Here is a 23,008-nt window from a genome sequence, read left to right as displayed (position 1 = left end):
AGTAAGTAAAAGTTACATGTTAAAACTGACTAACTAGTATATGGTCTTGTCATGATGGACTATTTTGAAATGGAAGACAAATATAGAGACCAAATATTTTTTAGTTGATCCACTTAGGGGCCAAATTGAACCCTAAAATAGACCAAGTCAAACATTGTTATGAATCCCCTATTTCTGTTGTTAATTTGTCATCCTCTTTTTGCTCCAGGGTTTTCTTGGGTTAATTTTACTTGGCAATATCCTTATCTAATGGGTATGACTAGGTCATTTTGCTAAGATAAAGCCAGATCATTTGAATCAATGGTTGATTTTTGGTTAGGGCATGCAAAATACGAATTGATCTATTCAAATGTATATTGGGGTCTGTTTATTACTTTTGACTAGATTAGTTGATAAGCTCCTAAGTATTAGGTAACTAATTGTCAGTAATTAAAATTGGTTTAGATCAAGTCTGTAAAACTTATCCTTTATCATTGTAATCTTCCTTATATAAATAAATCTTTTAATTCTCCCAAATCCAATCTCTCTCTCTCTCTCTCTCTCTCTCTCACTCTCTCTCTCTATCTACTTCTGTAAATCTTAATTTATTTACAGAAATAGAATCAAAATGGCAGAGTTTGCATCAGGAGATTACTACTCCAAACCTTTTGTGGTCTTATGTTGGCTTATTGCTGCAGTTGGTGGCCTTATGTTTGGTTATGACATTGGAATTTCTGGTTCTCTCTCTCTCTCCCTCTCTTCCCTATTATGTGAAAAATATTTTGAATTTGAAAACCATAGCAATGTCTAAGGTGTTGGCTCATTTGATGTCCATAAAAATAAAATGTTTTATAAAAGGCTGCCAAAATCCTGTTATTGGGACAAACCAGAAGCTGATGTGGCCAGTTCTCATCGGTCTAAGCGTTTTTTTTTTTTACATAACTGTATCAATGAGAATTAGTCACATCAGCTTTCGTGCTGATTTGACATCAAACCAAATCACATTTTTGTTTTTCTGTACTCTTTTGACACGTCGATTACCAGCATTTCATTGTTAAGAAAAGGGCATGAGATAGGAACTCATGATACGTCCTTTTGTTTGTGTGGAAGTGTTTTTTTGGTAATATTAACTTACAAAGTTAAGTATGACCAATTTGTATTGTAGGTGGAGTGACAGCCATGGATGACTTCTTGCTGAAGTTCTTCCCTGATGTATATAGAAAGAAACTGGTGGCAAAAGAAAACAATTACTGCAAATATGACAATCAATTTGTTCAATTGTTTACGTCTTCGTTGTACTTGGCTGCTCTTTTTGCTAGTTTTTTCGCATCAAAAGTGTGCTCGAAATATGGTAGAAGGTTAACTATGAAAGTCGCGGCCCTCTTCTACTTGATAGGGGTTGTTCTAAATGCAGCTGCTTTTAATCTTTTCATGCTTATCATAGGAAGGATTATTCTTGGCTTTGGTGTTGGATTTGGCAATGAGGTATGACCATTTTCCCTCAGAATCATAAAGCAAAAAAGTTGAGAAGATAAATGCGAGAATAGTCCCACATGAAAAATGGCTAATCTAATACGTAACAATATAATGTCTAGGTCAACTCCTCTCATTTCGGATACAGAGTTGAATGACAATAAATTTAACATGATACAAAAGCTAGGCCCACATGTCATAGCTTTAAAAACCACAAATATATAGTCTAGCTAGTTTTCGACCTCACTTTTTTTTTTTGAGAAAGAGATAATATATTGATTAGTGTGCTGAGAGAGCGCTCAAAGTGTCGAACTTACATATTAGATAGTATTTCCTAACATGTTAAAGATGGCTAGGTAGCTTCATTTGCGAATGGTCATGCAAACCCTAGCTCTAGTTAAAAGTGAGGACTCCAACTCAATTTGTAGTATTTCCTGATATGTTAAATATTATATATTGCAGGCAGTTCCATTGTTTCTCTCAGAAATAGCGCCCATCAATTATCGCGGTGCTGTTAACATCCTCTTCCAACTCTTCATCACCATTGGGATTTTATGTGCAAACCTCATAAACTATTTTGTTTCGGCAATTCATCCATCGGGTTGGAGAATTGCTTTAGGACTAGCCGGTGTTCCAGCGACAATGCTCTTTCTTGGTTCCTTTGTTATCCCTGAAACTCCTACAAGTCTTATCGAACGAGAACAATTCGAGAAGGGAAAGGAAATTCTTATGAAGATTCGTCGAACAGACAATGTGAAGGAAGAATTCGATCAGATACAAACTGCTAGTAGATTAGCTAATGAAGTTACTAACTCATTCCAAGAACTAAAGAAACCTTCAAGTAGACCTCCTCTAGTCATTGCCATATGTCTTCAAGTGTTCCAACAATTTACAGGAATCAATGCTATAATGTTTTATGCACCAGTTCTATTTCAGACCCTTGGTTTTGGAAACGACGCTTCGTTATTATCAGCTGTGATCACAGGACTTGTAAACGTCATAAGTACGGGTGTTTCTATTTATACGGTCGATAAGTTTGGTAGAAGAAAGTTGCTTCTTGAAGCTTGTGTTCAAATGTTGATCACTCAGGTACTTTTATCTTTTATGTCACCTATCTGTCTGTCTGTCTATCTGTCTATCTGTATATTATATCTTGACATGGTTACTTTTAATTGCAGACTGCGGTAGGGATAATTCTAATATCACAATTGAAGGTAACAGGTGTTTTAGACCATACTTGGGCGATAATTGTTGTGACTCTGATTTGTATATACGTAGCCGGTTTTGCTTGGTCATGGGGGCCTCTTGGATGGTTGATTCCTAGCGAAACCTTTCCTCTTGAGACAAGAACATCTGGTTTCGCCTTTGCTGTGAGTTCGAATATGCTCTTTACCTTCATAATAGCACAAGCATTCTTGTCTATGATGTGCCATATGCAAGCCGGTATCTTTTTCTTCTTTGCTGGATGGATCGTTGTTATGGCTATTTTCGTAATATTCTTAGTACCGGAAACTAAGAATTTACCGATAGAACAAATGGTTGAGAAAGTTTGGAAGAAACATTGGTTTTGGAAGAGATATATGGATGAATACGACGACAATGGCCAGAGGAGGCAAATTCAACCTTGATACTTTTGGGGCTTAAAAATGATGTAATTTTTATTTTGTCGATTGAAAAGGTAAAATAAGTATATCATTGATGTATCTTTTATTTTCTAGGTAATATTGAAGGACTGTTTACGTGCCATTTTAAGTGTTTAATTCTTTTTAACTGAACCTCAAAGTTCGAAAAAATAAAAACTAAACAACTTCATTTTTATTTTTATGGATCGTTCTTTAGTTTCTCAAACAACTAGTAAAAAGGACTGTAAACTTCAATCGAAAATCTGCCCTCAAATCTCATGTCATTGTAGTTGTAAATCTGCTCGAAAAAAATCCTAAACAATTCGATTTTGTTGTGATTCTATTGTTTCTTTTGGAACTTGATAGTGAATTGTTGGCCTTGGGCCTGTAAGAATTTAATGGGTATTTCTATAGTATGAAAATGGGTTTTTTTAGCATATGACCCCGTTTATTTAGATACGTTAGGACTACACCCCTAAAATTATTTTCGTTTAAGCCTTAACCCACAAAGGCCATTTTTCCGTCAAATAACCGTTATTAAGTTACATTAGGACTACACCCCTAAAATTATTTTCGTTTAGGCGTTCACCCATAAAGCCCATTTTCCGTCAAATAACCGTTATGTGAGGGGTGTGCGAGTCACATGCTCGATCTCTGACCAAAATACCCCCGTCCTAATTTCACGGTTAGAAACATTTTTAGTATATGACCCCCATTTATTTAGCTATTTTAGGACTACACCCCCGACCAAAATACCACTTGGAGCTTTACACCCACCTAAATGGTATTTAGCTATATTAGGCTTCACAACACAGATACTTGGGACCGGGAAAACGATCTGAGAGCCCAAGGCCCGCACGGTCAAACCCAGACCGGAAAAGAACCATGGGCGTCCGAGACCCAGCTCGGGTAAGCCCGACCCAATAATCCAGGCACTCATAGGCGGGTACGGGTAGGATCTCCCACCCGTCACCCGACCCGAAAATCCCGTACATTAGGACCCTGATTAACTCGCCCGACACAATACCTGATCTAGGTATCACTCCAACTGCTAGGTTAATATGCCTCTTCAATCTTATATCCCTTACGTTGGATAAAACCCTAAATGCCTAGAAGATTCTAAATCTTCTATAAATACCCCTAATACCAATCAAAGAAGACTCTTTCAACCCCTCTTTAGTCTCTGCCTTCCTGAACCCTCTTCTCATTTCTCTCAATCTCTAATGTTCTCTAGTCTCTCCCTGAGTTTCTACCTTTGAATCTTGTGCAAGTTATCTTCATCTTCTCAAAGTGTTCGTCATCTCTTGGTCGGTGTTCATCATCTTTGAATCTTGCGTGAAGGTTGAAACGTGTTATATTTATTCTCTTCAATTCAGACATATGTTTGTTACCTTTAAGTTTTTATCCTGAAGTATATTATTTCTTCTATTTCTAAAAACATAATGAGATTTTGATATGGTTTTGTGTTGATTTGTCTTACCATTGTTGGATTTTGTGTAGATTTGTTTTGATGAGTATTGGTTCAGTGAAGAATCAGATTTTCATGGATGGTGGTGGTGAGGTTTCGGTGAAAATGGAGGATCTGGACCCGATGCCCGATTGACCCGATGCCCGAATAAACTTGTGTTTATGGGCGGACAATGTGCACCACTATCTTGTGATAAGCCCGACCGGATGCACCCGATGTTTGTTGGTGTACACTTAATTTGAGGGCCCGACCGGCCCGACCCGACACTTCGAGTGCCCTAGACCAAACGTTTGTGCCCGATTCCCACCCCTGTAAATACTTGAGAAATAGGTGGTTGTGAAGCTCCAAGTGGTATTTGGGTCGGGGTTGTAGTCCTAATATAGCTAAATAAATGGGGCTCATATACTAAAAATGTTTCTAACCGTGGAATTAGGACGGGGGTATTTCGGTCCGAGATTAAGCATGTGACTCGCATTCCCCTCACATAACGGTTATTTGATGGGAAAATGGATTTTGGGGGTTAACGCCTAAACGAAAATGTTTTTAGGGGTGTAGTCCTAATATAGCTAAATAAATGGGGTCATATGCTAGAAAATCTATCTTTACTCTATAGACCTTTGTTCTCAAAATAGCAAGATCCAAAGTCTAGTCTTTCTTGTGAGTACATGTTATAACTCAACCAAAATGTGTTTCAATTCCACGCTTTACTCTATAGACCTTTGCATTAGTAGGGTTTTCGACCCAAACACAAGATTTCGTAATAAAGGAATAAATGAACAAGAGAATCACCATTTAAAAGAAATAAGAGTTGAATAGATATTTAGCATTATAAGGAAAAAAAAAAATATCTCAAATCCACAAACTCATGGACCGATAACTTGAAATTCGAAAAAAAAATGAAAATAAAGAAGGAAAGAAAGAATTCTTGGTCATGAACACAAACATTTATACCACAGAGGCTTGAATTCGACTAGATTTAGCACCATTTTCTTCAGAATCAACCATATATCTCTTCCAAAATCGATGTTGCTTCCATACTCTCTCAACCATTTGATCTATTGGCACGTTCTTAGTTTCCGGCACCAAAAATATTACGAAAAGGCCCATAACAACGATCCATCCAGCAAAGAAGAAAAAGATACCGGCACGCATATGACACATCATAGACAAGAATGCCTGTGCTATTATGAAGGTAAAGAGCATATTCGAACTTACAGCAAAGGCGAAACCCGACGTTCTGGTCTCAAGAGGAAATGTTTCACTAGGAATCAACCATCCAAGAGGCCCCCATGACCAAGCAAAACCCGCTACGTATACACATACCAGAATCACAACGACTATCGCCCAAATACGGTCTAATGAACCTGTTGCCTTCAGTTGCGTCATTAGAATTACTCCTATTGCAGTCTGCAGTTAAAATGAACCATGTCAAGATATACATATTTATATATAGATAGACAAAATAGATTGGGGTACATTAGTAAGAAACGTACCTGAGTGAGGAACATTTGAATACAAGCTTCAAGAAGCAATTTTCTTCGACCGAATTTATCGACAGAGTAAATTGAAACACCCGTACATATAACGTTGACTAGTCCTGTTATAACTGCCGACAATAAAGAAGCGCCGTTTTTAAACCCGATGGTCTGAAATAGAACTGGTGCATAGAACATAATGGCATTGATTCCTGTAAATTGTTGGAACACTTGAATCATAATGGCAATGACTAGAGGAGGTCTACTTGAAGGTTTCTTTAGTTCTTGAAATGAGTTTTTAACTTGATGAGCAAGTTTACTAGCCTCTACTATTTGGTTAAATTCTACTTGGACATCTTTAGTTCGTCTTATCTTCTCAAGAACTGATCTTCCTTTCTCTAATTGTTCGCGTTCGATAAGGCTTGTGGGAGTTTCTGGTATGATAAAGGAACCAAGAAAGAGCATTAAGGCTGGAACACCAGCTAGACCTAAAGCAAGTCTCCAACCCCATGGATGATGTTCCGAAGCGAAATAGTTTATAATGTTTGCACATAAAATCCCAATTGTTACGAAAAGTTGGAATAGAATGTTGACAGCTCCACGGTAATTAACAGGCGCAATTTCGGAGAGAAACACTGGAACTGCCTGCAAGTTTCATACAAGAAACATTACGTTTATGCATTACGTAAAGAAAGAACCCGACTTAACAAGTTTTCAGCGAACTGAGTCCGGAGTTAGGTATGGGCTCATGGTAGGAAGTGCTAAGACCAAACTCAACGACCTAGTTAACTATAGACAAGTATTCGGTTCGAAAGATAATACTTTCTTGAAATCATAAGAGTTTACGAAACATTATAAAATCATATTATTTGGGCCCATGACGGAGATCAGTATAGCCTCACATAGATAAAAAAAAAAAACTTTCACGAACAATAATATAATATCTAACAAGGTATATAAGTAGATGTTAATACCTCATTGCCAAATCCAACACCAAAGCCAAGAATAATCCTCCCTATGATTAGCATGGGGAGATTTAAAGCAGCAGCATTTAGAACAACTCCTATCAAGTAGAAGAGGGCGGCAACTTTCATAGTTAACCTTCTACCATATTTCGAGCACACTTTTGATGCGAAAAAACTAGCAAAAAGAGCAGCCAAGTACAAGGAAGACGTAAACAATTGAACAAATTGGTTGTCAAATTTGCAGTAGTTGTTTTCTTTTGCAAATTGTTTCTTTCTATAAACATCAGGGAAGAATTTTATCAAGAAGTCATCCATTGCTGTCACTCCACCTACAAAATTTCAAATCAACTTTTTAGTTATGATTATTAATAATAATTCAAATTTAAGGTACAAAAAACACTTATTCCAGCGGAATTTTATTAACACCAGCAAAATTTAGTTATAGGCACTTTGAATCCCTTTAACCCAGTCAAAGGCATAGGCCTCATAGGCAACCTTAAGGGCTCACTTGGTCCTATCGAAACACCGAATCATATCTTATACACTCTCGATGATGGACAAAAACTTGTAATATCAACATAGGCCTCTTTTATTATAAGTTTAGTTTAGGTTATTATTATGATTATCACAACTTTATGATGTTTCAATGCCTTGTAACGACTAACGTAGATCGTAGTCCGTTTTTCAAAAAAGAAAAAAAATACAAAAGTATAACCCGTGTGTGAGAATAGTCCCACATTGGACAATGAGATTCTAGTAACCAAGAATATAAGGTCAAGGTCCTCTCCACTCATTGCCAATTGATTTTGAGTTGGATGGCCACAAACTTAACATGGTATCAGAGCTAGGCCCACACGTGATAGGTAAAAAGCAATTGGCAATGAGTGGAGAGGACCTTGTCCTTATATTCTTGGTTACTAGAATCCCATTGTCCAATGTGGGTGGGACTATTCTCACACGCCCCCTCACGTGTAGGGTTCTTTGACCCTAACACGTGTATTTCTTCGGGCGACGTGGAGCACGTGTGGCCACAAACTTAACACCGTGTCCGCCGAGTACGTACTATTAAATTTTCAAATTGAAAAGAGAAACCAGAGTTCGGGTTCGTATAAATAAAGAGGGAGATATTTTTATGTAAATTTTATAATAAGTTTGGGGAAGTATAATCAGAACCGATAGATATAAGTTTTGGAGTTGTAATCTTAGACATGCAATTGCAAGATAAATTGTAAAGAAGTTACAAAAACTATTGAGAGAGAGAAAGGGAGAATAGTACCTGAAATTCCAATATCATAACCAAACATCAAACCACCCACAGCAGCAATAAGCCAACAGAAGACAATAAAAGGTTTAGAGTAAAATTTGTCTGCCATTGTCGATACTGTTTCTTTCTCTATACCCCAAGATTAAGCTTTTCCTTCAAAACCCACAACCACAAATTAGAGTGAGAAAGACTGAAAGAGAAGTACTCTCCCTACATGTATATATATAGATAGAGAGAAAGACTCAAAGAAATAAGTAAGGCGGGGTGGTGAAAGAATTAGAGAATAAGGATTTCTTATTTTATTTGTAATCGGATTACGTATTTAATTTCAAATAGGATTAGTATAATATTTAGATTATATTGGTTTCAAAATTTTGGGTTATTTCCGGGAATCCCCTGGTTTATGTCTACTTTCCTTATTAGTCCCCTAGTTTCGTAAAATATCTAGATGACCCCCTTTCTATTTTTTCCGTCAAACTTCTGTCAAGTCACTTAAAAACTTTCCAAAATTGTGTATTTTCTTTTTGTTGTCCTCTCCATTATTTTTTTCTCACTTCACCATATTCACCTCTTATACCTTTATAATTCGCCTTCTTAACTTTATTGTCTTCATTGACATCTTTCATAAAAAAACAGATAAATTTTTCTTTCACTCTCCTCTCATTAACTTATAAGTCCATGTCGTTTGCTTATTAGCCCTTATAAGTGCTAATTTTTGTTAAATAATAATCAATTAGTAAGTGGTAGCACATCCGTTTTTTATACTATAAGTCCATGACGTTTTTTTATGTCAGTTCTAAGTGTGGTTGAAAATGAGTAATCAGTCAATGTACTCCTACAAATATATTAAGTTTATACATTATTCTAGTAAAAAGGAATTGTATACTCTATGTTAGGAGTGGGAATCGGTCCGGGTCGAGCTTGCTGGTTTTATATCATTCCTCGGGTCGAGTTGGTCGAGCTATGAAACTCTCTGTTCATTCGGGTTTTTGGGCTTCATCAGGCGGGTTATGTTAAAAATCTCAGTGTCCAAAATCCATCCAAGTCCGTCAAATCTTTCGGGTTTCTCGAGTATCAGGCGTTCGGGTATCGGATTTTCACAAAAATTTCAAAATATCTCGGTCGAAGAGACCAAACTGTTTCTATTTTCCCGGTACTGAATTTCTATCGAAATTGAAATGTAATTAAGTTTCTCTTAATAATGTCTTGTCAAAGGGCAACTCGGACAACAACATATGTATATATATTATAAATTTAATTTTTTTAAAGATTATTAAAGTGCATTTAATCTATTTTATACATCATTTCATGGCGCGGGTTACTACTATATTTTGTCACCTGGGTCACCATCACTATACAACCATCACATTCACGGTTCACCATCATACCTATATTTTTAATTTTATTTTGAAAACTAAGGTTTACTTTTTGAAGGTCGCCGACCGAAAATTTTTCCAGCCGGCGACCTTCGTCGGAAAAGGTAATGGTGAGTCGGAGAGAGAGAGAGAAAGGTGAGTTGGAGAGAGAGAGAGGTGTGAGTTGGAGAGAGATGTGTGGTGGAGAGGGAAATGAGGTAGAATTAAGGTTTTATTTTTAATTTTATTTTGAAAAAATATTTAAAGGAAGGGTAGTTAGGACATTTACATAAAAAAAAGGGGGCCATATTTGAATTTACAAAAAATATGGGGCCATAAAGGAAGCTGGTCACAAAGTAGGGGGCCAAATAGGAATTAACTCTTGAAAATTAGAAATAGATGTTAAAATTACTTAGAGGGTTATTTAGAGGATGACATGTTGACTTATTTTTACTAAAAGACAATGTTTTTTCAAAATTTGGTTATGATCTAGACCGTTCTTTTACCCGGATGAGTCAGCATGCCATCCTCTAAGTAAGAAATTCTAAGTAACCGTAACATTTTTCAATTAAAAAAATACTTATTTGAGTCAAAATATTATACATAACAAATAAAAAAGTGTTTTTTAATAACTAAAAATGTCATTTTTATTATGTACAATTGAGACTTATGGATGAAATAAAGTTTATGCTAATTAATCGGGTTATCTTCTATTGCTTACATTCAAAATGTATCTTTAGGAAAAGAAAATTCATTCTCTCCCTAGAATAACTAGATATTTTAGGGTTCTTGTTCTCTGTCATCATTATGTTCGATAGCAACACTACCAACCGATAATTTCATCTTCTTCTTTAAATTTGAGTATCTCTGCCATCATTATCTTCGATAGCAGCACCACCAACGAAATATCATCTCATTCTTTAGATTTGAATATGAACAACTTCGACTTCATTATTAAGAATCATCACTCCAACGAATGAATTTAAAGCAAGAATAGTCAAATAAGAAACTCAAGTTCTCACCTCTGCCACGGAAAGTTGTTTATGTCATAGTTACTGGTTTTCTCGATAGAAAAAGTGAATATTTAGAGTGTTGATGTTCTTCGTTGTGAAATTATTAGTGACCATAAAAAATAAGGTATTTATGTTCTTCGTTGGAGTATTTAAGATTTAGGGAATTTAGCGATACTCCCTCACCACGACTGTCCAATTAGCGATACCTCCTTTTTACACTTAAAAGTACGAAACACCCTTATGCTTATTGTTTTATCTATCTATTTTCTTCGATCTCTTATACCTCTTCGATGCTTGGTCGCCTATCTTCATTTTTCATGCCTATTTTTTCCCCTCTTATCCATCTTTTTTCTACTTTACCATAACATTTACCGAAAATATTAATAAATCACTATAATTCGAAATAACATTTGTAAATTCTAAAAAAAACATTTTAACTTCTCATTTGTTTTTAGTTGTATGTTAAAATTAATGTTTTGAACTGTAATCAATTTGAAAAAGACCGCTTGATATTTGTTGTTTTTTCTATTAATTATAACTCATATACATTCAAAAAATACAAATGCAAACTGAAATTATGAATTTAACAAAAATTAAAATGTTAGAAGAGAAATTATCAATTGAACTAGCAAATTAGATAGAAAAATTCATGGAAAGACCGAAGTTAGAGTGTTATGTCGACCGTGAATTTACAAATTAGATAAAAAAAATTTATGGAAAGACCGAAGTTAGAGAGTTAAGGTGGTCGTAGTCATGAGAGGGGAAAAAAATATAATTAGTGTAAGGCTATTTTCGTATTTTAAGTGTAAAAATGGGGTTTCGCTAATATCCAATTAAAAAAGAGAGTATTGCTAATTGGACGTTAGAGGTGAGGGGGTATCGCTAAATCCCAAATCCATATTGCATTTGCAAAATCTACTATTTAGTTTGCCAAATTCGCAATTCAGTTTCTAAAATTTGTACTTGCAAAGAAAAATAATTGCCTTCTTTTCTATGGTTTTTTTTTTTCTGAAAAAACATTCAAAGTGGATCTTGTTATAGGGATCGTGAAATTTTTTCTCAATATATAAATTTTGAGATGAAATTTTGAGAATGCTTGGTGTTAAGGAAATGAAATTTTGAGAATACTTTGTGTTAAGGAGATGACGATAGATGGTGTATACTTGGGAAATTATTTATTGAAGTTGAAGCATAAGATTTCTTTTTATGAATTCATTGTACAAAAGCTTAGAGAAAAAAATTGATGGCATGGGAAAGGAGCACTTTATCTCATGCAGGACGGACAGCTCTTCTCAAGAGTGAATTATCATCGATTCCAATATACTTCTTATCAACAAATATTGCACCAAAAGGAATTATCGATAGGATTGAAATAAAACAACGAAACTTCTGGTGGGGGCATGACACGAAAAAGTCCAAGATGCACTATGTAAATTGGAGAAAGTTGCAAGCAAGTCAAAGGGCAGGAGGATTAGGTATTCGAGATATGGGTACAGTTAATAAATCGATGGTAGGAAAGTTGGTTTAGAGGTTTATTTCAGAACCAGAAGCGTTATGAGTTCGTTTATTGAGAGTCAAATATCTAAAAAGTGAAAACCTCTGGAAACATGTGCCAAAGGCCCCAGCATGACCGTGTGGTGGGGGGTGCGAGTCGTGCGCTGGCACAGGGCCCCCCACCACAAGGGGCCTACTCCTAAGAAGTTTCTAATATAGAACTACAATACTAATATTAGAAATGGAGGTGCAAATCTCCACAAAAGATGCATGATTGCTCAACTGGTTAGACATGTTGAGGTAGTAGTGTAGCCGTGTAGGTCATGGATTCGACTCCTCACACTGTCTTCATGTTTTTAGTCTCTCTTTACTTTTCCTTAACAAAAAAAAAGTCTCTCTTTACTTTAATGTCTGGTATAGTATATTCATTCCAAATGAAGCATTAAGGTCACTCTTCTCTCGAATATTTTCTCTTTAGAAATTTATCTACCTCCTTATTTATGTGTAAATTCATAATTTTAGATATTGCACATGCTAAAGGTGAGAAGCTTAATTTTCTCATTGTCTTTTCAAATATTAACATTTGGTAGCTTCATAAAAATATTGTGTTTCATTTTATTCAAAAATTTTGATTCTTCTTCGATTTCTTTTCACGGAGGCGTAATAAAAACCTAAGTGTTAAAGACATTTTTTTTGTTGATATAGTGTTAAGACATTATCCTATCACTGTGCATTTTTCTTGAATTCCAAAACAATGCTACGTGAAAATTAAACCTTCTTCAAAATTTGGCACAGGGCCCTGTTTGAGGTTTTGATATTCTTCATTAGATTTTGTTTTTCTGGTTTTGGTATTGGATCTGCTCGCATTTGCAAACCTGACATACGAATTTCACGAACCCAGGTTTGGAGTTTTTGCAAAAAAATAGTTTGCAAGACTCGGAAACCGATTTTGCATCTACAAACTGAATTTGTAAAAAATTAACAAATTTAATTTGCATTTGCAAAATCTGGCCAGCTTGCAATAATTGAAATCTAGTTTCCAAAATTTGCAAATCCAAGTTTGCGAAAACAAAATAAGAAAAAAAATCGTCTTTTCTACCTTTGTTTATGGAATTTTTTTTATTGAAAGTATTGTTACAAAAATCATGAAACATTTTTTTCTAAATATATAAGTTTTATTGAAATTTGGCATTTAAAAAAATTATATATGTTTAAAAAATTTAGGAGAAAAATTACTCAAACAGATAGTTTAGTCTATAAAAATATTTTGTCGTAAATTACAATTATGAAATATTTATTTCTTTTACCGATTTTAAATATTATTATGTCTAAAATACAGTAGCTAAAATCCCACTAAAATTGCCATATATTATGGCCGGCCTAATGTGGGATTAATATAGAGTCATGTAATTACTAAATAGATTCTTTCTAAACTTGCTTCCCGATCGATAAACTAAATCCACCATCATCTATCTATAAGCATCATGAAATACAGTCATTGACAGTACATTGAAGCTGCTTTTAGAAAAAAGTAAGTAGAAAAATATTTGAAAATAGAAAGAGTGAAGAATAAGATAAGAAGTAATAAAATTTGGAAACAAATATAATCTAAATATTATACTAATCCTATTTGTAATCAAATAAGTAATTCTATTGCAGATAAGAAACGTAATCCTTATCCACTAATCCATTCTTAATTCTTGCCTTCTCTGTGTATATATATACGTCTAGATAGTACTTATGTCTACCTCTCTAATTATCTAAGATTATTAGCTATAATTTGTGGTTGTGGGTTTTGAAGGAAAAGCTTAATCTTGGGGTATAGAGAAAGAAACAGTATCGACAATGGCAGACAAATTTTACTCTAAACCTTTTATTGTCTTCTGTTGGCTTATTGCTGCTGTGGGTGGTTTGATGTTTGGTTATGATATTGGAATTTCAGGTACTATTCTCCCTTTCTCTCTCTCAATAGTTTTTTTTTTGGTAGACGACTACGGTCTACATACGTCGTGATATTTGACATTTGATACATCGTAGATGTTTTGGTAGACGACTACGGTCTACATACGTCGTGATATTTGACATTTGATACATCGTAGATGTGATAAGCTCGATAACTGCCCACTCAAACATTAACAACACCTGGCCTATAGCCCAACATCAAGAATGTATAAGATATGATTAGGTGCCAACATTCGTGGCGTCTACTCTGTGATACGAAGGTCTTATGTTCAATCACATGAAAGCGCAAACCAGGATTATTCATCTTACATAGTATAAATAATGACTAAAGTAGTCGATACCAAAATAAATAAATATGATTAGGTGTTTCAATAGGGCCATGTGGGTCCTTTCGGGTGCCTATAAGGCCTTTGCTTTTTACTAAGTTAAAGGGGTTCAAAGTGCCTATAATTAAATTGCCCTGGTGCCAACAAAATTCTCCTAAAATTAGTGTTTTGGGCTTTCAATTTGAATCCTTAATAATCTTAATTAAAAAGTTGATTTGAAAATTGTGTAGGTGGAGTGACAGCAATGGATGACTTCTTGATAAAGTTCTTCCCTGATGTATATAGAAAGAAACAATTTGCTAAAGAAAACAACTACTGCAAATTTGATGACCAATTTGTTCAATTGTTTACGTCTTCCTTGTACTTGGCTGCTCTTTTTGCTAGTTTTCTAGCATCAAAAGTATGCTCCAAATACGGTCGAAGGTTGACTATGAAAGTCGCGGCTCTCTTCTACTTGATAGGAGTTATTCTAAATGCTGCTGCTTTGAATCTTCCCATGCTAATCATAGGAAGGATTATTCTTGGGTTTGGTGTTGGATTTGGCAATGAGGTATCAACATATACTTTTATACCTTGTTAGATTTTATATTATGTTATTGGTCTTGAAAGTTTTTTTTTTTTTTTTTTTATCTATGTGGGACTATTCTGATCTTCGTCATGAGCCCAAATAATATGATTTTACAATATCTTGAAAACTGTTATGATTTCAACAAAGTAATTATCTTTCGGTTGTTAAACCTGAAGTCTTGTCTATAGTTAGCTAGGTCGTCGAGGTTTGGTCTGCCACTGGCTACCGTGATCCCATACCTAGTGACTCAGGACTCAGTTCGTTGAAAACTAGTTTAGTCAAAAATTTTAAACTTATGCATAAACATAATGTTTCTTATATGAAATTTGCAGGCAGTTCCAGTGTTTCTCTCAGAAATTGCGCCTGTTAATTACCGTGGAGCCGTCAACATTCTCTTCCAACTTTTCGTAACAATTGGGATATTATTTGCAAACATTATAAACTATTTCGCTTCCGAACATCATCCATGGGGTTGGAGACTTGCTTTAGGTCTAGCTGGTGTTCCAGCCACAATGCTCTTTCTTGGTTCCTTTATCATACCAGAAACTCCCACAAGCCTTATCGAACGCGAACAATTAGAGAACGGAAGATCAGTTCTTGAGAAGATAAGACGAACTAAAGATGTCCAAGTAGAATTTAACCAAATAGTAGAGGCTAGTAAACTTGCTCATCAAGTTAAAAACTCATTCCAAGAACTAAAGAAACCTTCAAGTAGACCTCCTCTAGTCATTGCCATTATGATTCAAGTGTTCCAACAATTTACAGGAATCAATGCCATTATGTTCTATGCACCAGTTCTATTTCAGACCATCGGGTTTAAAAACGGCGCTTCTTTATTGTCGGCAGTTATTACAGGACTGGTCAACGTTATATGCACGGGTGTTTCAATTTACTCGGTTGATAAATTCGGTCGAAGAAAATTGCTCCTTGAAGCTTGTATTCAAATGTTCCTCACTCAGGTACTTTTCTTACTAATGTACCCCAATCTATTTTGTCTATCTATATATAAATATATATCTTGACATGGTTCATTTTAACTGCAGACTGCAATAGGAGTAATTCTAATGACACAACTGAAGGCAACAGGTTCATTAGACCGTATTTGGGCGATAGTCGTTGTGATTCTGGTTTGTGTATACGTAGCGGGTTTTGCTTGGTCATGGGGGCCTCTTGGATGGTTGATTCCTAGTGAAACATTTCCTCTTGAGACAAGAACATCGGGTTTCGCCTTTGCTGTGAGTTCGAACATGCTCTTTACCTTCATAATAGCACAAGCATTCTTGTCTATGATGTGTCATATGCGTGCCGGTATCTTTTTCTTCTTTGCTGGATGGATTGTTGTTATGGGCCTTTTCGTAATATTTTTGGTGCCAGAAACTAAGAACGTACCAATAGATCAAATGGTTGAGAGAGTATGGAAGCAACATGGATTTTGGAAGAGATATATGGTTGATTCTGAAGAAAATGGTGCTAAACCTAGTCAAATGCAAGCCTCTGTGGTATAAATATTTGTGTTCATGACCAAGAAAAGAATTCTTTCTTTCCTTCTTTCTTTTTTCATTTTTTTTTTTGAATTTCAAGTTATCAGTCCATGAGTTTGTGGATTTGAGATATTGTTGTTTCTCATTATAGTGCTAAATATCTTTTCAACTTTTATTTCTTTTAAATGGTGATTCTCTTCTTCATTTATTCCTTTATTACGAAATCTTGTGTTTGGGTCGAAAACCCTACTAAAGCAAAGGTCTATAGGGTAAACTGTAAGAGTGAAACTCGTATTGGTTGAGTTGTAACATATACTCCACAGGAAAGACTAGAGTTCGAATCGGTAGCATCTGAGAAGCTGCTACAACCATCATCGTTGCCCAAATAGTATATCATATCCGTTCCAAATCAATTCATATATACGACACAAACATAGGTACTATATATAGAAAAACCATAAAATTCTTACAGACCCAAGTTCCAAGATAAAGAGTAGAACCCCCCAATAAAACCTGTTCAAAAGTCAAAACAACATAACAAGCTAAAAGGCAAAACCTGCAAAAATGGATACAACAAGAACAATCTTACTAAGAACACTCATGGAAGAAACAGTAGCACCATTCTTAGGAGACACACCGGGTGCCGGTGAAGGTGCACCACCACTTAATGGTGACATAGAAGGTGATGTTGCAGAAATGGGTGTAATTTTAGATCCAGCTCGAGGTACGCGGATATCAACTTTCTGGCCCATTTGACAGTGACCAGGAAAACCACAAAGGTAATAGTAATGTCCAATTTTTGTAATAGTAATGGAGTCATTTCCAGATGTGTAGGTCTTGATTGGATTTGTTGAGGTGCAGGATTGGTAATCAGCATGACTTACTTGAATCACATTGTGGTATTCTGGTGCATAACTAAACACTTTTTCAGACCAAAACATGCAAACAAGAACAAGAAAAAGAAATTAGATAGTTCATAAACACTAACGTAGTCGTACTTGAAGATCATAGAAAAGAACCCATCAAAATAAACAATTACTCGCCCTTTAATGATGAAAAACTCGCATTTTATCATAACAATATGGCTTCTTCCAATATATGCCTTAGGGAAAGATTATGTTTTAATTGTCTTTTTTTATTTTAACAAGTAAAGGTTCAACTTCTGTTATTGATTGTATCGAATTCAAAATGTACACAAGGAACTTGAAAATGATAAACGGTTGAGCGTTACATAGCTTTATTAAAAGTGTTATAACTTCTCGCGTGAAAACAATACTGTTTGGATGTCAAGGTAGGGCCCTGATCATTTGCTACAACTCACTCGAAAGAACTCGACAAACAACTAGATAAGCTAAATAAAGATATTTCATTACCTGCAAAATGGGGCATTATATACCTAGAGGAAGTGGTGGTAAAGCAAAGCTTATCTAGTAATGTAATGGGCAGAATTTGACACAGTCCATTGTGTCCACACTATTGGGACCATCACTACATCCACTAGACAATATAATCCAAAGGTAAAGACCACTCAAGAAAATGATCAATTATAACTTCCACAAAACAAAAACATCAAATCATGTATGCAAAATCAATTGAAAATATTGAATCATTATTTTCTATGAAAGATAGATGATAGTAAAGTTATTGGTATATGACAATTGTTAATTGCAGACATTAGACATAACCTAGAGTGGTTTTGCTTTAGTTATAGTTATTTTAGTAATACTACAAATTTTTGGTAAATTACATAATTAGAAAGACGTACTGATAGTTTATGCTCATAGCATGTATATCAAGACGTCTATAAAATTATTTACGTTTTAATTATGGAACGAATGCTAGTGTTCAATACGGATCAAAATATACAAAAATAGGACATTTTGTGTTTACATAGTTCTTCTAATAATATTCATACATTAACGTGAATGGAGCACGATAATTGCAAAAGAAACACTCATTACTCATAATTCTAAAAGCAAGTGATGTCATGAAAAAGTGGTACTATTAAAATTTTATTTCCTACACTTTTAAGCTCTAGCTAAGAGAAATGAAAGTCTTGTCTTTTTTATTGTTTAAGTATAAAAGTCTTCACTAGCAGACGTGCAAGCAAGTCAAGTGACCATTCTACTCAACATTAAACAAAATGCGATCGGGCTCACAATTAAAACAAGTTCAAACAAATAATCATTCTATTTCACATTTAATATGTTCGTGATAACATGTATTTTAAGCTCGCAACATCTATGTCATGTAAGCATTGGCCGAGAAATATGGAGATAAGCACCAAACCATTCGACTCAAATAAGAGTAAACAACAATTTTGAACCATAATCAAAAGAGGATTCGGGGATCAACCCTATTCCAAACCGGTTGGGTCAACCCTATTTCAAACCGGTTGGGTCAACCCTATTCCAACCCGTAGGACACTGTCAAGTAGGACACGGGAATTAAGCTATGTTCATTATTAGCTCACGAGAAAATGTCGCTGGAAAAGACTTTTTCTCAGATATTCCGGTTTTATCCCCCCTGATTAACCATGCTTATTACAAGAGCACCCTTCAACTTAAGGAAATTGCAGTTCAATACATCTAATTAGAAAAGAGCTAGTGTGGAGGGAACTATACCCTTCCCAGTATACTACAATCTTAAAAAGAGGTTTGAGTAATATAACTAATTATAAAAGGATACTATTAAATAAAAAAATTAGCCAAAAGTAAGCAAGAAAACAGAAAAAATGGTGACAGAAATCCAGAATAGTCTGTCAAAACTGAAACACTAACTTTACCAAAATTTAAAATTCAATAAAAGAATGGTTAAAGGGAAAGAACTAGATGTAAAGATTTGTTTGATTTTTTTTTATGATTTTTTCAGATTTGAGAGAGAGAAGGATAGAGACTAAAGATCAAACACAAAAGGAGAAGAAGAACTAAAATCAAAATAAAGCCTAATAATTTCAAACAACCAACATGCAAAAAAAGAGATTAGAACATAAATTGAGTACAAGATGTGTAAATGAAGAAGGGAAAAAAAGGATTCTAGCTTACAGATGATATCTCCAACTTTGAAGGTTTTAGAAGCAGCATATTTTTGGTAATCAATATTTCCCATGGTTGTCCATCCAGCATTATCACCCACTTTATAAACAACACCCATGGAAACCTGAAAAAGAGCTGCAACCATTACCACTATAAACAAACCCATGGATTTTTTCATGGAAGCCATTAATCTACAAAGATAGAGAGAGAGAGAAAGAGGGTTTGAGTTTGAGAGTTGTAAAGCTAAAGAGGGTGGGAGATGAGTGTATTTATTGTAAGCCCTTGAGAGTCAAGTCTCAAGTGGGGGGGAGTGTATGGTATCAAAATGGGGGATGCCAACCCAACAAATAGGACAATGTAGAAAAGAGCTTTCTCAACCTTTTTATACCACGCATATAAAGAGATATGCTAAGTGGTTCGAAAATTTGGGCCGACTAAAGGCTAAATGATAATGTATGTGATTTCAATTGGTCAGGGCCTTTCTCTGTTCATGGCTTGACCAATTGGAACCAACCACATCATCATTCGATCTGGAGTCGGTCAAATTTTTGAACTATTTAGCATTTCTTGTAACAATAATAGGCCGACCACAAGCCGAATAATGATGTGTTTGATCCAATTGGTTAAGCATTTCTCTTTCCATGGTCTGACAAATTAGGGTCAGCATCACCATTCGACTTGGTCGACTCCAATTCTTGAACCATTTAGCATTTCTTATAATAATAATATTAGTATTATTATTATTGAGAGAGATGATAGTCTTGTATGCTACAAAAATGATGGCCACAAAACATGTTACCAGAGTTAGGTTCACATGAATGAGTTTAAGAAGGCTCCATGTTATATGTTAGTCCACATATATATATATGTTGTTCAAAAAATATCACAAGCCAAAGAGCGTATGGAAATAATCTTATATGAAAAAAGTAAAAAAGAAAAAAAATACTCCTGCAATCAGAATATAATATCTAAAAATTTTCAACTATCATGAAAATACAATACTTCAAAAATCTGATTATGTATAACAATTCTAAGCCACATATATTTAATTTTGACCTTTTGGTGTTAGAATCTCAATAATTGAAATATTTGGTTCATAAAAATTTACTTCTAGTCATGAGTAAAAGAATTATTTTCCAATGCATTTTACAAAATATATATAGCTTCATGTCCAAGCATGTTTTGGATATAACAAAAGTAAACAACTTGATCTAGCACAAGATCTCTGTCTCTCCACAACAGAGTAATCAGGTTATCCCCCTAGGTTTCAGCTTAAATACTACCCTTTTTCCAAGCAAAGTATGACTCTTAGAGCATCTCCAATGGGACACTCTAACAAAAATTCTAAATTTAGTTGTGAAGTGTCAAATAAAGATTTTCTTTCTTAAGTGTCAATATAAAGACACTCTAAATTTTTTTGGTCTCCAATGGAGATCTCTAAAATCTCAGATAAGATATGAAGCGAGATTGGAAAATGGTCATGCCATGCCATTGGTCAGATCATAATTTGACAACATTTTCGAACTATGTAGCACAGGTTTTACATTTATAAGGGTTTCGATTATCAGCAAGCTAGTATCTAATAGCATCTACTTATAATTGAATTGGAAAACCTAAATTTGTTACAAGAACTTCAAAATGAGATTGCTAAATTTTCAGAGGTAAATAGAGTACACTTTTTAAGACTAGTGCAATTTACATCTTATCCTTTTTACTTCATAACTCTGTTAAATTAGTGAAATTGCATAGAAACACAATAAAAAAAACAAATTGGGAGGTAAACTCAAACCAAATCCATAAACCCTGCCAAATTGAAACTAAAGTTAGACATGGCATGTAAATAACTATAAACAGCAGTAGTTTTGGTCTACTTGTCCATTAAATTAGGGATTGAGTGTGTGGTTTGGGACACTTAAAAGTAAAGTCTGAGGGGATGGTTGTCTACTTGTCTTTTGGTCCAAGTGAGGTGGGGAACTATCATAATGAGGTGAAAATTATTTGGGTGCGTCAAGGCACACCCCAAATTGCTCTTGGGGCCTCCGTCTGTAGGCACCCCTCTTACAGACCCAAAATTGTTCTTGGGACCTCCGCCGGGCGCACCCCCTTGACTCTTCTTCTTTATTCATTTCTTTTTCTTTTCCTCTCTTCAAAGATCTTGCAAGAACAAACTAAGGTGTTGGAGCTTGAAGATTCGAGTTTGCTTATGGATCTGAGACCTAGATTTGCTGCCCTTGTTTCGTTCTTCTTCTTCGTATATTTTTCTTCTATAACAAAAAGGTTTGATGCCCTTGATTTGCTTTATGTCCTAGGTTTTCTACATCAAAAGGGTTCATTCTTCTTTCCTAGATTAGCTTTACGCCTTAGATTTCGAGCTTGTAGGGTTCGAGAAGTTAAACAAGGTCTCAACTGACCAGTCCGAGAAGGGCGCATATAGATGTTGTGAGTCAATGGAGATTGTTCATGGTCAATCTTTCAACGGATGTCCCACCCAATTCGCAAGAAAACCCCAACTGTTAAATTTTCGGTGTCTCTAGCATGATTGTAGTCTCTTTCATCATTTTGAATTCAAATTAAGAGACTTTAAGGTGAACTAACACCTGTTTGTTTGGTGGAAGCTATTATCAATTTATCATGAACTCGTAAATAAAATAAGCAGGGAGTGCTTTAAAGTATGCAAAAATATCACTGGAAAGAGAAAAGGGAAAAAAGGAAGAAACCCCAACCTTTTAATTGTTTATCAAAATTAGTATGGATTTGTAGTTGGGCATGTGCTTTAAAAAGTGTTGGTAAAAGATACCCCAAAAGGCTTTCCACCAAAGAAGGGTTTTTGCCATTCCACATCCTAGACCCTACCCTATAATCTTCCATTCTTGATTAAATTTCTTAGACTAAACATTCATGAATGTTTGGTAGATCATAAATGCATGTTTAACTCAATAAAATAAAGATATTTTGACATAACTATGTTTTTTTTTTTTGTTAAACTGTCATAACTATGTTTTCTTATAATGAAATCAATAATACTGTCCATTATAATGGGACTCTAGTCTAAGAGCATGCTTCACACAAGTTTTTTTTTCGATGATCTAAACTCTTACTATGAGGACAAAATCAGAGAGAAAAACGGAAGAAACTGAGTGTAGCTGTGTCGAGAGTAACCTGTTCAACAACTAATAAGCTAGAAATAAATAACAAAAGAGTCTCGCTAGATAACTAACCACTGTTTAGATGATTCTTGATTAATATAATCACAACCATCATATCTTTAGAAGAAAAAAAAAATATCCTTATTGTGGATATAATTGACCCAATTACCCTCCCATTTGCTAAAAGAAAAGGATTAGTGAGGGGTTTAGATTTCATACCTCTTGGTTAGGGGATCAAATCCTTAAGTCTCAACTTCTAAGCAAAGTCAAATTTTTGGTGTAGAAACAATACTTGTAATTCTTCCAAAACTGTCTTCCTTCCCATTTCTTGCAATCATATACTCTTCCTCCTTTACCTAGATCCATAAGTAACTGATAAACA

The 23,008-nt window shown here is 34.9% G+C and overlaps 4 protein-coding genes across 9 annotated transcripts; 2 read left to right on the top strand and 2 right to left on the bottom strand.

Annotated features, from left to right (window-relative positions):
• Positions 1-313: 313 nt before the first annotated feature.
• On the top strand, positions 314-3,274 carry LOC147559235 (sugar transport protein 8-like). Its single transcript, XM_086661094.1, has 4 exons — positions 314-716; positions 1,145-1,464; positions 1,915-2,541; positions 2,631-3,274. Exons 1-4 carry the CDS (start codon positions 608-610, stop codon positions 3,078-3,080), a joined length of 1,506 nt encoding a protein of 501 aa, XP_086517220.1. The 5' UTR covers positions 314-607; the 3' UTR covers positions 3,081-3,274.
• A 2,041-nt stretch (positions 3,275-5,315) lies between these two features.
• On the bottom strand, positions 5,316-8,452 carry LOC147559234 (sugar transport protein 8-like). The gene is made up of 4 exons (XM_086657770.1): positions 8,259-8,452; positions 6,992-7,311; positions 6,036-6,662; positions 5,316-5,949 (listed from the first exon to the last, which is right to left on the bottom strand). Exons 1-4 carry the CDS (start codon positions 8,353-8,355, stop codon positions 5,488-5,490), a joined length of 1,506 nt encoding a protein of 501 aa, XP_086513896.1. The 5' UTR covers positions 8,356-8,452; the 3' UTR covers positions 5,316-5,487.
• A 3,981-nt stretch (positions 8,453-12,433) lies between these two features.
• Positions 12,434-16,631, top strand: LOC147559233 (sugar transport protein 8-like). 6 transcript variants are annotated; one of them, XM_086661080.1, is made up of 5 exons: positions 12,434-12,648; positions 13,874-14,050; positions 14,627-14,946; positions 15,297-15,923; positions 16,008-16,631. In XM_086661080.1, exons 2-5 carry the CDS (start codon positions 13,954-13,956, stop codon positions 16,467-16,469), a joined length of 1,506 nt encoding a protein of 501 aa, XP_086517206.1. In that variant the 5' UTR covers positions 12,434-12,648; positions 13,874-13,953; the 3' UTR covers positions 16,470-16,631. The 6 variants fall into 6 exon arrangements, with proteins under 6 accessions (XP_086517206.1, XP_086517207.1, XP_086517204.1 ...); XM_086661081.1 differs by having other exon boundaries at positions 12,500-12,555; positions 13,910-14,050; XM_086661078.1 differs by having other exon boundaries at positions 12,536-12,648; positions 13,882-14,050.
• A 235-nt stretch (positions 16,632-16,866) lies between these two features.
• Positions 16,867-21,283, bottom strand: LOC147559232 (mavicyanin-like). Its single transcript, XM_086661084.1, has 2 exons — positions 19,490-21,283; positions 16,867-17,367 (listed from the first exon to the last, which is right to left on the bottom strand). The coding sequence occupies exons 1-2, from the start codon at positions 19,665-19,667 to the stop codon at positions 16,988-16,990; spliced, it is 558 nt and encodes a 185-aa protein (XP_086517210.1). The 5' UTR covers positions 19,668-21,283; the 3' UTR covers positions 16,867-16,987.
• Between the last annotated feature and the right edge of the window lie 1,725 nt (positions 21,284-23,008).

The sequence above is a fragment of the Eschscholzia californica genome, unplaced genomic scaffold (assembly GCF_041429995.1).
Source record: "Eschscholzia californica isolate CP2 unplaced genomic scaffold, dmEscCali1.0.p SCAF_2, whole genome shotgun sequence".
Classification (NCBI taxonomy): domain Eukaryota; kingdom Viridiplantae; phylum Streptophyta; class Magnoliopsida; order Ranunculales; family Papaveraceae; genus Eschscholzia; species Eschscholzia californica.
Note: the sequence above shows the minus strand (reverse complement) of the source record. Positions and strands in the feature narration are given on the sequence as shown.

Excerpts from the sequence above, each read along its gene's own strand:
- LOC147559235 (XM_086661094.1), top strand. The coding sequence starts at position 608 with ATGGCAGAGTTTGCATCAGGAGATTACTACTCCAAACCTTTTGTGGTC. Across the intron at positions 717-1,144 it reads TTATGACATTGGAATTTCTG|GTGGAGTGACAGCCATGGAT; the intron begins GTTCTCTCTCTC and ends TTTGTATTGTAG. Across the intron at positions 2,542-2,630 it reads TTCAAATGTTGATCACTCAG|ACTGCGGTAGGGATAATTCT; the intron begins GTACTTTTATCT and ends TTTTAATTGCAG.
- LOC147559234 (XM_086657770.1), bottom strand. The coding sequence starts at position 8,355 with ATGGCAGACAAATTTTACTCTAAACCTTTTATTGTCTTCTGTTGGCTT. Across the intron at positions 7,312-8,258 it reads TTATGATATTGGAATTTCAG|GTGGAGTGACAGCAATGGAT; the intron begins GTACTATTCTCC and ends GAAATTTTGTAG. Across the intron at positions 5,950-6,035 it reads TTCAAATGTTCCTCACTCAG|ACTGCAATAGGAGTAATTCT; the intron begins GTACGTTTCTTA and ends TTTTAACTGCAG.
- LOC147559233 (XM_086661080.1), top strand. The coding sequence starts at position 13,954 with ATGGCAGACAAATTTTACTCTAAACCTTTTATTGTCTTCTGTTGGCTT. Across the intron at positions 14,051-14,626 it reads TTATGATATTGGAATTTCAG|GTGGAGTGACAGCAATGGAT; the intron begins GTACTATTCTCC and ends AAAATTGTGTAG. Across the intron at positions 15,924-16,007 it reads TTCAAATGTTCCTCACTCAG|ACTGCAATAGGAGTAATTCT; the intron begins GTACTTTTCTTA and ends TTTTAACTGCAG.
- LOC147559232 (XM_086661084.1), bottom strand. The coding sequence starts at position 19,667 with ATGGCTTCCATGAAAAAATCCATGGGTTTGTTTATAGTGGTAATGGTT. Across the intron at positions 17,368-19,489 it reads CAAAGTTGGAGATATCATCT|TGTTTAGTTATGCACCAGAA; the intron begins GTAAGCTAGAAT and ends GGTCTGAAAAAG.